Genomic DNA, 14,127 nt, shown 5'->3' on the forward strand with positions numbered 1-14,127 from the left:
TTTTCTGTAGCCCTCTTTCTGCTCCCTTTCTTTATTCTGTAGCCCTCTTTCTGCTCCCCCTTTATTCTGTAGCCCTCATTCTGCTCCCCCTTTTATTCTGTAGCCCTCTTTCTGCTCCCCCTTTATTCTATAGCCCTCTTTCTGCTCCCCCTTTATTCTGTAGCCTTCTTTCTGCTCCCCCTCTATTCTGTAGCCTTCTTTCTGCTCCCCCTCTATTCTGTAGCCTTCTTTCTGCTCCCCCTCTATTCTGTAGCCTTCTTTCTGCTCCCCCTTTATTCTGTAGCCTTCTTTCTGCTCCCCCTCTATTCTGTAGCCTTCTTTCTGCTCCCCTTTTATTCTGTAGCCTTCTTTCTGCTCCCCCTCTATTCTGTAGCCTTCTTTCTGCTCCCCCTCTATTCTGTAGCCTTCTTTCTGCTCCCCCTCTATTCTGTAACCTTCTTTCTGCTCCCCCTCTATTCTGTAGCCTTCTTTCTGCTCCCCCTCTATTCTGTAGCCTTCTTTCTGCTCCCCCTCTATTCTGTAGCCTTCTTTCTGCTCCCCCTCTATTCTGTAGCCTTCTTTCTGCTCCCCCTCTATTCTGTAACCTTCTTTTTGCTCCCCCTCTATTCTGTAGCCTTCTTTCTGCTCGCCCTTTGTTTTTCTGTAGCCCTCTTCTACTTTCGCCCCTTCCCCCTTTCTGTAGTCAGTATTACTTACCTTCTTTTCACTCTCCTTAGTTAGATCGCTGCTCCTCCCGCTGCCCTGCTTCCGGCCGACGGAAGCAGGATACACACACACACACACACACACACACACAGATGCGGTGCTGCACTGTAGCAGCACCGCAGAGAAAAAAAAAAGTAAAAAAAAAGGTGCCGGAACGCCGTTCCCAGCGTTCAATGGGAAAAAAAAGCACTGGCAATAGGTAAATCCTTGAGTCATAAGTTCACATAGAACATCATAGACAGCCCCTTTAACTATTAGTTATAGTTGGGATGAAAATTTCAGTGATAATTTTTACTTTTCTTATCAGGGCAGGATAGCGTATCCGAGTTTAGTGTAACCCTTGCACTGCATCAAAAACAGAATTTCTGAATTAAAACAAAATCATGTGAGGATGTTCTGGATGGAATTTGGGAACCACAAGCACCATCCATGAACTGCCAACTTAGACAGGACATTGAAATGCATTGTAATAACCATCATTCCAGCTTATCTGCTTGTTTACCAGCATCTTGCATTACCAGAAGAAAGTCCCAAATATATTTTTTAAGTTAGACCATGATAGAGATTTCAGTGCACCACAGTCTGCCATTTTACTGGTGACAACAACTCTTTAAAATCAGTATATGTACTAATCTTGCAAGTTAAAGAACAGCGTGGTGATGCAGCCAACTGTTATTATTATTATCATTATTTCTTATGTATGAGGAGACACAAAGGGTCCGCAGTGTCGTACATACAGCAAGGGACAACAGTACAGGGTAACAGCACACTGCATACAGGCAGAACAAAGACAAAGTGTAATTAGTACAGAAAGTACAAATAATGCGCAGAAGCACAAAAATGTCAAACTCAGCAGAGAGCAGGAGCACAGGCAAAGAGGTGAAAGTGACTACCAGTACACAGGGAGTGGGGATGGAGGGGAGAGAATAGAAGGCTGAACCTGTGCCCACTAGTGTTGGTGCTACTAACAGGGTCAGGACAAAGATGGAGATGCAGAGTAGAGGGAGATGTGGAGAGACAGCGGTAGGAGTCGAGTGGCGAAGGGGAGAAAAGGAGGGGGAGCCAGGGGCAAAGGAGGAACAGGAGGAACAGGACATGAGGTTGGAGGGCCCTGCTCAAGGGAGCTTACAATCTAAAGGTGAGGGGGAGACTGACAGGAGACACAGAGAGGGGAGACAAGGTGATGGGACAAGACACAGAGAGGAGAGATGGGCATGAGTAGGAAGGAGCAGAGAAAGAGTGAGGGGGAGGTAAAGTATGGTAAGTGAAGAAGAAAGGTAAAGAGGGTTAAAGAAGGGCAGGGTTAGATGGAGGAAGGATAGGCTAGTGTGAACAGATGGGTTCTGAGGGAGCATTTGAAGTTAGGCAGGCTGGGGAGAACCTTTACTAGGAATCTGTGACATCTCTTAGGCACTACGTGATTAATATCCATAAGGCACTGGTTCAAAATGGCTGCCTCCACTGCGTGTAAGTGAGAGGTCAACTGGAACCAGGGGCAAAATCAGTCCAAACATAATAATATAGGCAAAACAAAAAAAAATGGATATCCCTGGTAGAGTCTTTTCTAGATGTTGCTTTATATGAAATAACACAGCACCGCCACAGACACATACAGTTGAAAGCCGTGCTGTGCTGTAAGCTGCCATACTGGATTAATTGTGACATTGATTTTATTCCAGGGAATTCTGTTCTCCACACCAGATTGCCTTAAAACGTCACAAGACTTGGTGAAGCTTTACCTACATGAATCTAACCGCGTTTACCGAGACAAGATGGTGGAGCAAAAAGATTTTGACATATTTGATAAGATCCAGACTGAAATGGTGACGAAGTTCTATGACGTAAGTAGTTGGCTCTGGTTGAAGCATAGTGTGCAGTGTAAGGGCAGGTATATTTTATATAAATCTGTCTGTGCGGAAGTCTTTGTTCAGTTTTGCCTTCCACTTACACTCGCAGATCTCAAACAGTTCTGTATCTACCAGTATGCCGGTAAGGGCTAGGTTTTTGTGGTCCAGCTGCTAGTAGATGGAAGGATAGAGTTCCTGAGGTAAGACGGAGCTAAAGAGAAAGGTTTATGAGGAGAGTTGGCAACGATAGATAAAGATGTAGAAAGGAGGCAGTGTTGAGCAGTGTTAAGCAGAATAAAGATTCCGTCCAGGACATATGGAGAAATATAAGAAGATACAGATTAGTGTTGTGCTTTCAAGATAAGAGTGAGTAAGACACTGAAAGGTAAGAAGTTCCTAAAGAGACTGGAGTAGAGTAATAAGTGTTCTGGGGAAATAATAGACAATTCTGGCAGCAGAACGGCCTATAGACTGGACTAAATGACTTATATATATGGTATTGGTAGTGTGTTTATTATAAAGATGAGCGGGCTCGGATTTCGCTAATCCGAGCCTACCCAAACAGTGCGGATCCGACGGGATCCGAGCACTGTTCGGGTACTTCCGGCCGCCAAAGGAATCCAAAATGAGGCTATGACATCCAAGTCTCGCGTCGGATCTCGCGAGACTCGGATGTCATAAATGCCCCGCTCACGGCCGCCATCTTCATTCTCCCTGCGATCACTGAAGAGGGAGGTTGTTGAGATCCTGTGCTCTGTCCTGCTGATTAGTTTAGTAGTCAAGTGGTGCTCTGTCCTGCTGAGTGCAGTAGTACTTTGTCCAGTGCTCTGTCCTGCTGATTCCAGTGGTGCTTTGGTCAGTGTCTGTCCTGCTGAGTCCAGTGGTGCTTTTGTCCTGTGTTTTTTTCTGCTAAGTCCATAGTAATTTTATAATTATAAAAAAATCTTAAGAAATTTTCTTAAAAAAAAAATAATAAAAAAATAATTTTAAAAAAATATAAAAAAATAATTTAGAGCAATATATTCTTGCAGTCCCAAAAAATAGGTACTGCAATCTATATTACTACGTTCACTGTTTCTGCAGTCCCAAAAAATAGGAACTGCAATCTATATTGCTATGTTCACTGTTTCTGCAGTCCCAAAAAATAGGAACTGCAATCTATATTATATACGTTCACTGTTCCTGCAGTGCAGAAATATTAGTATCAGATATTAAACTATGTTCACTGTTCCTGCTACATCAAAAAAGCATGAACCTGCCCTGCCATCAACTAAAACAAGAGGTAGTGACGCGCTTGAACTCCACCCTCTATATGCTGCAGAGGATGGAGGAGCAGCAAAAAAGCCATTCAAGCCTACACAGCCACCTACGATGGGCCACGTGTTTGTGCCGCCCACTTGTGTCGCTTTGCTTAGACATCCAGCTACCTCGGTGCAACCTTTTGGACTAAAAACAATATTGTGAGTTGTGAGGTGTTCAGAATAGACTGAAAATTAGTGGAAATGAATGTTATTGAGGTTAATAATAGTGTAGGAGTGAAAAAAAAAAACGAAATATGGATTTTAGCACTTTTTATGCTTTTTTAAAAAAAAAATCAGAACCAAAATCTTTCATGGGGTGTTTTGGCAAAACAAATCAGAACCCAAAACCTCAAGCTAATCAGAACCCAAAACACCAAAAGTGGCCGGTGCACACCCTTAGTTTATTATAGTATAGTAATAAATCAGAAGCAGTTATTTCATGGTGCCAACACTTGTTAAAACCTTTTGGTCCAACATCAGTTTAATGAACACAAATAAGGAAGCAACCTGAAATGATGGATATATAGAATAAATGTGGAATACGACAGAAGATCTATTTACTAACATGGTGCATATAAGTATGGATCCTTTGTGATCTACAGCAATCAAACACACGTGTCTTGTACTTTATTAAGCAATATTTTATTACAATTGACAAAAGTTAAAGTTTTAGGCTGCACCCGATCACCTGTAAATGTCTGTAAAGGGGTGATTGTGGCACTTACCAGCAGCCACTGTATGTGCGTTCTGTTGCTGTCAGACTGCGGTATAGATTGTCATGTCAGGAAGCAAATTAAACACCAGTGGAACAAACCTGTGTATGCTCTTTATTAGTATCCAGTGATGACTAGAGGAAACCTGACTACTGAAGAGCGGTGTGGATTCCCTCCTCTCTATCACTTCCAGGAATATGCCTTGTCCAACTTCCCGGGCCCGTTCAAATTAAACTGCACCACTTCACTTTGATAAATGGTCGTCTCTTCTGCACATGAGATATTATGCTTTATCCTCATCACACTCAGCAGGACAACGCTAAGAGTTCTTGCCATAGATAAAGCATAGCGGCTGCTGGTAATAGGGCAGAATTTTACACCAGTATTTTATTCCTGTAAAAGTTCCAATTTCCAGCATACATTAAGGAGTGTGGCCCATCAGAGAAGCGAGAGGTCACAACAAATTGTAGACGTGTCTGGATCCGTTTGTCCAGATTTTCTGTTTGAGAATTCTTGCAGTCTACTTAGAATACATAATTTTATGTAATCTGTAAGTAATGTGCCTCTCCTATTGTACAGAGCTGTGTAGTATGTTGCACTATTAATCAGGAATAGTATAGAATATTGGTTGCTAAGCAACATCACAAAAGATGGTAGAGTTTCCTGGAGAAAATGTTATATGCACTCTGATTAAGGGCCTCCTATAGACATTACGTATTTCTCACAATTTTATCTATATGAACAGAGATCAACCTCTTATTTTCGTAGCTCTGTGTAAATAAGTTTTGTGAATGATCGTGGCTGATATGTCTCCCAAATGTTTTTGTTTGTTAACAGGACATAAATGAAATGTTGGAACAAGCAAAGGCGATGAATATGTTTTGCCATTTCGCAAACGGAGTTGGAGAGCCCAAGTATTTGCCGGTGCAGTCTTGGCAGTCCTTAAATAAAATCCTGGTGGATGCGCTGGATAGTCACAATGAGGTCAACGCCGCCATGAATCTGGTTCTGTTTGAAGACGCTATGTGTCACATGTAAGGACACTTTGGGAGTTTGTGAAGGGAATTGGGAAATAGATTTCAATGCCTATTTACTCAAATGAGGAATGACTCGCTGCCATACTTACTATGAGGCTAGGAAAGCACCGTGTATCAGAGGCAGAGACAGTCCCACTGATTGCAAATACATGTTCTAGCATACGTGACCATCATCAATGGTTATCGGCACTTACACCTGACCCACTATCACTCAGCACTTACACCTGACCCACTATCACTCAGCACTTACACCTGACCCACTATCACTCAGCACTTACATCTGACCCACTATCACTCAGCACTTACACCTGACCCACTATCACTCAGCACTTACACCTGACCCACTGTCACTCAGCACTTACACCTGACCCACTATCACTCAGCACTTACATCTGACCCACTATCACTCAGCACTTACACCTGACCCACTATCACTCAGCACTTACACCTGACCCACTATCACTCAGCACTTACACCTGACCCACTATCACTCAGCACTTACACCTGACCCACTATCACTCAGCACTTACACCTGACCCACTATCACTCAGCACTTACACCTGACCCACTATCACTCAGCACTTACACCTGACCCACTATCACTCAGCACTTACACCTGACCCACTATCACTCAGCACTTACACCTGACCCACTATCACTCAGCACTTACACCAGACCTGAAGCTGGTGCAATTGATACGACAGATAAATGTACCTGAGAGATGCCCAAAGCTTGAATCTGACGCTGCTGCATGCGCTCGAGGTTTGCACGCCCTTACTGTACATTCAGTACGTGCATATACCCATTCCCCTCCCTGTTCTGCACATGATATCGTAACCTGTCTTAATTGTTCTTTGCGCTCATAGATGAATTGCATACACTTGCGTTCTCTGGTGTGTGGTTCGTTTCTGGACACGCATAGTGCAATTTAAGGCAAATATTGGCATTTACGTTCCTTAATGAATCTGTCCACTCATTTTTAAATGTCACAAAGTAAACTCTGCGAGAAGAAATCCAAACTAGGGAAAATGCACATGCTGCTCTTAATTCTGACGCGTTTCTCGTCTCTAACTCAGCCGTTTCATCAGAGGCAGCAGCAATTGTAAGATATTGGAAGTAGTTCCAGGTTGGTAAATCCCACCTGACTTTTGCAAACTTGCTTTTTTAAGCATAGCGTTATCAGGCTATTTAAACTGTAGAAAATGATATACATATGTTTTGCACAATTGCCACAAAAGTCGCTCGCATACAGCACAAGACAGATCTTAACTGAGATTTTATTTTCAGAGAGGAGGATAAATTGTGTATTTATATCCCCTGGGCTGTCAAGTCTGTCATTTTAATAGTGAGAAGCACAGCGGTGATAACGCGCATCTCCTCTCCTGAACAACTGACCCATCTCGCTACCGAAATCTCAACTAAACAGGCAGATGCAGAACCGAAGTGCAGAGTCATCAGTTTGTGATGTGAGAGATATGATGCCCTATAATTTCCCTAGAGGAGAGGGAACCAGTCAGGAAAAACACTTACTGCGTTCAGAGACACCTTAATATCTCTCCAGCGCTTCCACTCTCCCGTAATTGCCAATCTTTTCGGAAAGCTAATTTTGAGAGCATTGTTGGGGCATTGTCAGATGTGATGCACGGAGATGAAATCGTTACAGTTAAATAGCCAAAAATATAGCTAAAAGGACACTGTCATCAAAAGCACATATCACTTTTTATTTCTAATAAAACAAAACTTTATCAGTAGGATCATTGCTCTTTCGTATAGATACAGAAGCCTGTATTGTAATTGCAGTTGGAATAAATATTCCTGCATTTGCTGTCTTAGTAGGATGTCTGACATTGTCTAACACAGATGGTGTTAATATATTTTACATGACCATACTTTAGCTGAAGCTAAGGCATCCTGTGTCTCGCCAGCTGTGGTGGAACTACAAGTTTCAGCATGCCCTGCCAGCAAGCTAGAGAGCCACATGTTACCTACCTCTGCTTTAGCTAAATGTTTTTGCTAATATATTCATGTTAAACGCGGCTTGCCATGCTGCTAGGATAGTATGTTAGAGTGTATGTTCTCTGTTGTGTTCAGTGAAGAGTATCATTATTATCTTTGTTTTCATTCAATGCAGTTGCCGAATCAACCGTATTCTGGAGTCCCCCAGGGGGAATGCTCTGCTAGTCGGAGTAGGGGGGAGCGGAAAGCAGAGTCTGACAAGACTGGCAGCTTACATTAGCTCCTTGGAGGTTTTCCAGATCACTCTCAGGAAGGGTTATGGTATCCCTGATCTCAAGGTAGGATATAGAATCGGTGAGCCATACAAGTGCTTTCTCCTCAACGTTTTACCAAAACTGAGATGACGAATGACTTTGCTTCATATAGTTTTAAGTTGAAATTTTGGTGTGTGGTCAAATGTCTGCTACACTTAGACCCAACACTCAGTCTAGTTGTCTATTATAGACAATATTATTTCAATGGTCTTTTTCTCCATGTGTCTATCTCCAAATAGCCCTTAACATAGCCAAAGGTCTTCTGCTCTGTTTTGTCCTTTATGTCCAGCTTACTCCTTGATGGTCTATTTCAGTCAACTTTCATTCTTTAATACTGGCCACACATGCAGTGATATTGGTAAAGTGGTTAATATTCATCATCATCATCAACATTTATTTATATAGTGCCAGCAAATTCCATAGCGCTGTACAATTGGGTACAAACACAGTAATAAACAATACTGGGTAATACAGACAGAGAGGTAAGAGAGGCCCTGCTCGCAAGCTTACAATCTATAGAACAATGGGAGTCTGATACATGACGTCAAGTTACACACATTGCATATTGGTCCAGCCAGAAGGCAGAGTTAAAGAGTGCCTAGTGGGCCATATCATCCAGTCACACAGCAATGTCGGTCAGGGGCTCAAAGGGTTGTAGTCTTGTGTTAGATTACCCTATTACCACCCTTTACACAGCTAAGGAGGATAAGAGGGTGGTTGAGGAATATTATAAGTTTGTCTGAAGCGTTGGGTTTTCAGAGAACACTTGAAGGTTTGAAGACTAGAGGAAAGTCTTATTGTGTGAGGGAGGAAATTCCACAAAGTGGGTGCAGCCCGAAAATTCTGTAACCGGGAACGGGAGAATGTGATGAGAGTAGATGAGAGACGTAGATCTTGTGCAGAACGGAGGTGTCGAGTTGGGAGATATTTTGAGACAAGTGAGAAGATGTATGTTTCTTGCAGTTTTGTTGACGGGCTTGTCCATGAATGGACTAATTTATATCTCAAAATTTAGTCGACAGATGACCACTGTCAGCTTGTATGTGTGAAGTAGTCTGCCTACCGTCCTTACAGACACTAGGCCTGTGAGCTGCACAGCAACTACCCTTGTCAAGCCAAAGTGAAAATGGATCCTGTTGTTTATCGCTTACCAGATAAGGATAAAATAAGCACCCCCTGCGAAGTTGTACAGGGATAAGTTCAATTTGTAATATATAAAAAAGAAGCAATCACACAATATTTGAAAACAATTGCTATTTATAAAAGTAATATAACTACAAATCAGTATAATACAATAATGCATAAATAATTACTTATTTAATGTCCCCATTTCTTCAGAGATTGGTTCTAACCTGCAGCTTCAGTGAATTGAACTAGTTTACATCTCCCCCTTTTTAAATAATCAGTCTCAGTAAAGTAGGTTTTTCATTAAAATGACTGATCTCACTGTGCACAGTTTAAATATATAAGCTGGACAGTCACCATACTTTAATTTATATACTTTAAGGGCCTGATTCATCAATGCTCGTATTCTAAGCGCAACCCGTGTTTGGTATTATACACACGTATTTAGGCTTTGCGTACTCCCAAATTCATCAAGGCACAGATCTGAAGATGCTTGTGGTTTTGAAATTTAGGGTAGGTCTTCTGTGCTTTACTACACAAGACGCTGCAGGATACATCCAATATCTATGTGAATTATAAATTTGCAAAAGAATGCACAGGAAAATAAAAACATTCTTGAATTAATGTCCTATTAATAACATAGGCATTAATGATAAAACAGTAAAAAAAAGGGGGTGGGGGTTACATTTCTTTCCATGAAATACATTTATTAGAATGTTGTTAATGTCTACTGAACATAAAATACAGTTGCTCGTGATTACAAACACATGTCATAGCATGCATTCGAGACTGACATCACTACTGATCAGGACTCAGACTAGCCCTGTAGCTGGAGCAAGAGATACGGCAGAAACACAAGTAACTTTCAGGTGATCAGAGCTGGATTCGGACATGGCTGCGTGCTCTTGAGTTTGGTACGCCCCTACTGTACACATCCTTCTTCACCCAGTTCACTCCCCAAAATCGTATCCTTCGCGCTCACAGGCACACAGAACAGGACTGCGTTCACGTATCTGCCTGTTCTGGGCATGCGCAAAGTGACTTTACAGACTATACACACAAAACCGGCAGATACGTGGCTTGGGGAATCAGCCCCTATATTTCTATCTTATTAAGAGACAGATAGAAGCACTAGTGGAGGGATCCAGTTGAATTTTCTTCTCTTTCCTTTCAGACTACATACTATTTTTTTTTACACATTTTAATATTTATATACCTCATATGCAATACAGTATAATAATATTACCTTATAACTGTGTTTTATTTTTATGTTTAACTGTTTACCCGTAGACTGACATAACACAGCAGAAACATTACTAATATATCAACAGATGTTCTTGTTTTCAGACAGGTAAATAATTGATAACCCACTGACGGGTCTGTTGAGGGCAGACTGCATTTATTTATTTATTATGCCAACTTATTCCACTAATAATCTGACAGTTTGCCTTAGATAAGTGTACAGAGAGGATATACAGGTATAAATCCCACCATATGTCATTTCTGCTCATGGGAAAAGTCTCTCGTTCACTCTCTATCGTCATACTTAACCTTTTCCTTATCCGCTAACGACGATGAGTGATTTCCTCTAATCACTTGGCATAGCCCAACATGACACTAGCGCCTCAACTGCATCTCCCCTAGCACAATAATTAATGGCGGAGTAATGCCAGAATAGAAAAGAGTATTCTGCATGGCCTCCCCATTTCAGGAGGTTGTCACAATCTTAAAATAAATCCCTTTCTTTGTAATACTGTTCAGTTTTCATCCCACTCAGCCACACTGGGTGGTATATCACCAATGTGTTTAATTGGAGTCAAGAGAGAGGCAGCCAGTCAGCTCTGAGTACAGCAGTTCTGTGTGTGGGAGATTCCTCTCCCTTCTCTGGTCTCAATACTTTGCAGTGTTGGTTTATACAGAAAATCATTTCCTAAGAAAGCAGCTCTGATAACACATTGTATATGCCATTGACGGCTCACGCTGCACACACAGATATTATAATTCTATTTTTTTACATACTGTATATTTCATCCATCCCGCTCATGCAAAGAGTTTGTCAAAGTGAACCTGTTGTGCAGTTTTGAAATATTTGTATATAGCATTAATAGTACAGCCTGAGTAAAAGCCTAATTGTAATGTACAGTTATTAACACACATAACATTAATAGTACAGCCTGAGTAAAAGCCTAATTATAATGTACAGTTATTAACACACATAACATTAATAGTACAGCCTGAGTAAAAGCCTAATTGTACTGTCAAGCTATTAACTCACATAACATTAATAGTACAGCCTGAGTAAAAGCCTAATTGTATTGTCAAGCTATTAACACACATAACATTAATAGTACAGCCTGAGTAAAAGCCTAATTGTATTGTACAGTTATTAACACACATAACATTAATAGTACAGCCTGAGTAAAAGCCTAATTGTAATGTACAGTTATTAACACACATAATATTAATAGTACATCCTGAGTAAAAGCCTAATTGTATTGTACAGTTATTAGCACACATAACATTAATAGTACAACCTGAGTAAAAGCCTAATTGTATTGTGCAGTTATTATCACACATAACATTAATAGTACAGCCTGATTATAAGCCTAATTGTAATGCCCAGATATTAACACACATAACATTAATAGTACAACCTGAGTAAAAGCCTAATTGTAATGCCCAGATATTAACACACATAACATTAATAGTACAGCCTGATTATAAGCCTAATTGTAATGCCCAGATATTAACACACATAACATTAATAGTACAACCTGAGTAAAAGCCTAATTGTAATGTACAGATATTAACACACATAACATTAATAGTACAGCCTGATTAAAAGCCTAATTGTATTGTACAGTTATTAACACACATAACATTAATAGTACAGCCTGAGTAAAAGCCTAATTGTAATTTTAATTTAACACTGCAAATGCACAGTAAGTCAATGACATTGCCTAATGCAAAACTGGTAAAACCACTTTTGAACACTTTTGTTTGTAGGCCTCTTGTGTCCTTGAAGATCACTGCTGGCCACACAGATATCAATGTAATTATGACACGCTGCACTGAGTACATAGTCCTATATAAGTATATTCTGTTCTGTACTGTGCTTTACCCACAGACGGACCTGGCCAGCCAGTACATCAAGGCAGGAGTGAAGAATGTGGGTACAGTTTTCCTGATGACCGACGCTCAGGTGGCTGACGAGAAGTTCCTTGTGCTTGTCAATGACTTGTTGGCCTCTGGTAAGCCTTTCCGCATCTTATTTTCCACAAGGAATGATTGACACTTATATTAGCATGGCTTTGATACAATCCACACAGTGTCATATATTTTGGAGCATGGTATTATCTCCCCAAGGTCATTGGGAACAGTCATTGCATTTACCTATGTTAGTATTACATAATGATCACTATCCTCTATGAGCAGCGTTTGGCTTGGTGTGATGACACAAAGTGGCCAACAGTACAAGAGCATCCATCAATAGACTACTGTAAGACAAGTTATGGCGAGTTACTCATGCTGAGCAGCAGCCATGTCTCCCTTGTGCAGTCTGTGATCATTACTTCTCCTAGAGGAGTTTTGTGATACTGCTAATGTAGGTCAGATAAACACTATATAGTAACTACGTAATATTTATTTCACTAACTCTAGAAGTAAATTATTCCCTCCATCCCCTCATCTATAGGAATCCAGTGAGGCCTCTTCCCATCTTGCCAGTCCTCCTCTATGCTGATTACATGCACTTACCCCAATGTACTGTCAAGTGTTTTCTCTGTGCCTTGAAAATACATGTTTGCTGGCCAGATACATATAAAATAACATGAAATAATAGAGTTAAATGACCTGCATGGAGACCACATCTAACATTTGGAGATGCCTGTTTAAAGGAACATCATACTGGAACATCATCTAATGAAAATAAGAGACCCGCCATGTCTGACAGCAGATTTGTGTAAATGCTATTGACTGGATGCAATTAAATAGGCTTTCTACTTTTCTTTTGGGAGGGGGGGGGGATTGGGGGTGTTAGCACACCTCTCTCCCATATCCCACACTAGTACATTGGTGGGTTCACTTGCAAGGGGTCTCCTCGATTTACTGGATACAGCAGGGTTCCAAGACATAATGTGACACGGGAGCTCTGATACGCTGATAGAAATGCAGATGGCTTCAGATTGTAGTTGTCCAATCAGAAGACGACTGCCTCTTTGGTCTGTCCAAAGAGGACGGACCAAAGACGCTCTCCTGCAGCTCTTGGACGCTCTCCTGCAGCTCTCACATAACTGTCTCCATAAATAGCAACACCTTGCGTGGTTCAGCAAATAGTAGAGTCCAAGGGAAAGCATCCCATGCCTAGAATTCGCTTTACTAGCAGTAGGTGGAGGATGTGTCACCTTACATTGATATGACATCTGTCTGTATATGATATGGAGAAAACAGGACATTCTGTCAATGTAAAAAAAAATATAACCCACTGATTTAGCTTTGAGGAGGGTAGAAGTTACCTTTTAGACATTTAGTTCAGTGGTTCTAAACTTTTTTCCTTAATACCCCCTTATGTGTGAGATTATTTACTTAGTATGCCTTCTTATTTATTTTCTTTTTTGTATATATTTTAACTTTTTGCTGGTTATGAAAATTGTTGCTTTGAGTTAAATATAACAGGTTGAATCTGTGTAAAGTTCTGATGTGAGTATAGAGAAACCCTCACTTACACAAATCCCTAATTGAGGTTTTCAGAATCTGGAGTAATTTGAAAATGACAGATCCACATTTAAATCCAATTGGCGATTAGGTAACACCTCTCTCAATGTTTTACGGCTAGGAAAATTGGTACAGGGTCCTAAATAGAAACAGTGATTCAACAAACCTTTCCTTTTCTTATCTTTTCATCAAACATTTGTTCTCTGAGCTTTTAATCAGATGCTTGTCACCTTTTATTAAACATTAAACATTTGTCATCTCTTCTCGTCAAATATTTGTCACATCTTCTCACCAAGCGTTTCCCATCTCTTCTTACCAAATGCTGGTCATCTCTTACCTTCTCACCAAATGCTGGTCATCTCTTACCTTCTCACCAAATGCTAGTCATCTCTTACCTTCTCACCAAATGCTAGTCA

General features: G+C 40.8%; 1 protein-coding gene across 1 annotated transcript in view; it reads left to right on the forward strand.

Annotated features, from left to right (window-relative positions):
- DNAH9 (dynein axonemal heavy chain 9) overlaps positions 1 to 14,127 on the forward strand; it is a 215,430-nt gene that overhangs the window by 124,821 nt on the left and 76,482 nt on the right. Inside the window, exons 42-45 of the mRNA XM_075178154.1 lie at positions 2,385 to 2,546; positions 5,404 to 5,600; positions 7,735 to 7,897; positions 12,126 to 12,249. Of these exons, the coding sequence (XP_075034255.1) occupies positions 2,385 to 2,546; positions 5,404 to 5,600; positions 7,735 to 7,897; positions 12,126 to 12,249 (646 nt within the window). The remainder of the gene's footprint in view (positions 1 to 2,384; positions 2,547 to 5,403; positions 5,601 to 7,734; positions 7,898 to 12,125; positions 12,250 to 14,127) is intronic.

The sequence above is a fragment of the Mixophyes fleayi genome, chromosome 6 (genome assembly GCF_038048845.1).
Source record: "Mixophyes fleayi isolate aMixFle1 chromosome 6, aMixFle1.hap1, whole genome shotgun sequence".
NCBI lineage: Eukaryota > Metazoa > Chordata > Amphibia > Anura > Limnodynastidae > Mixophyes > Mixophyes fleayi.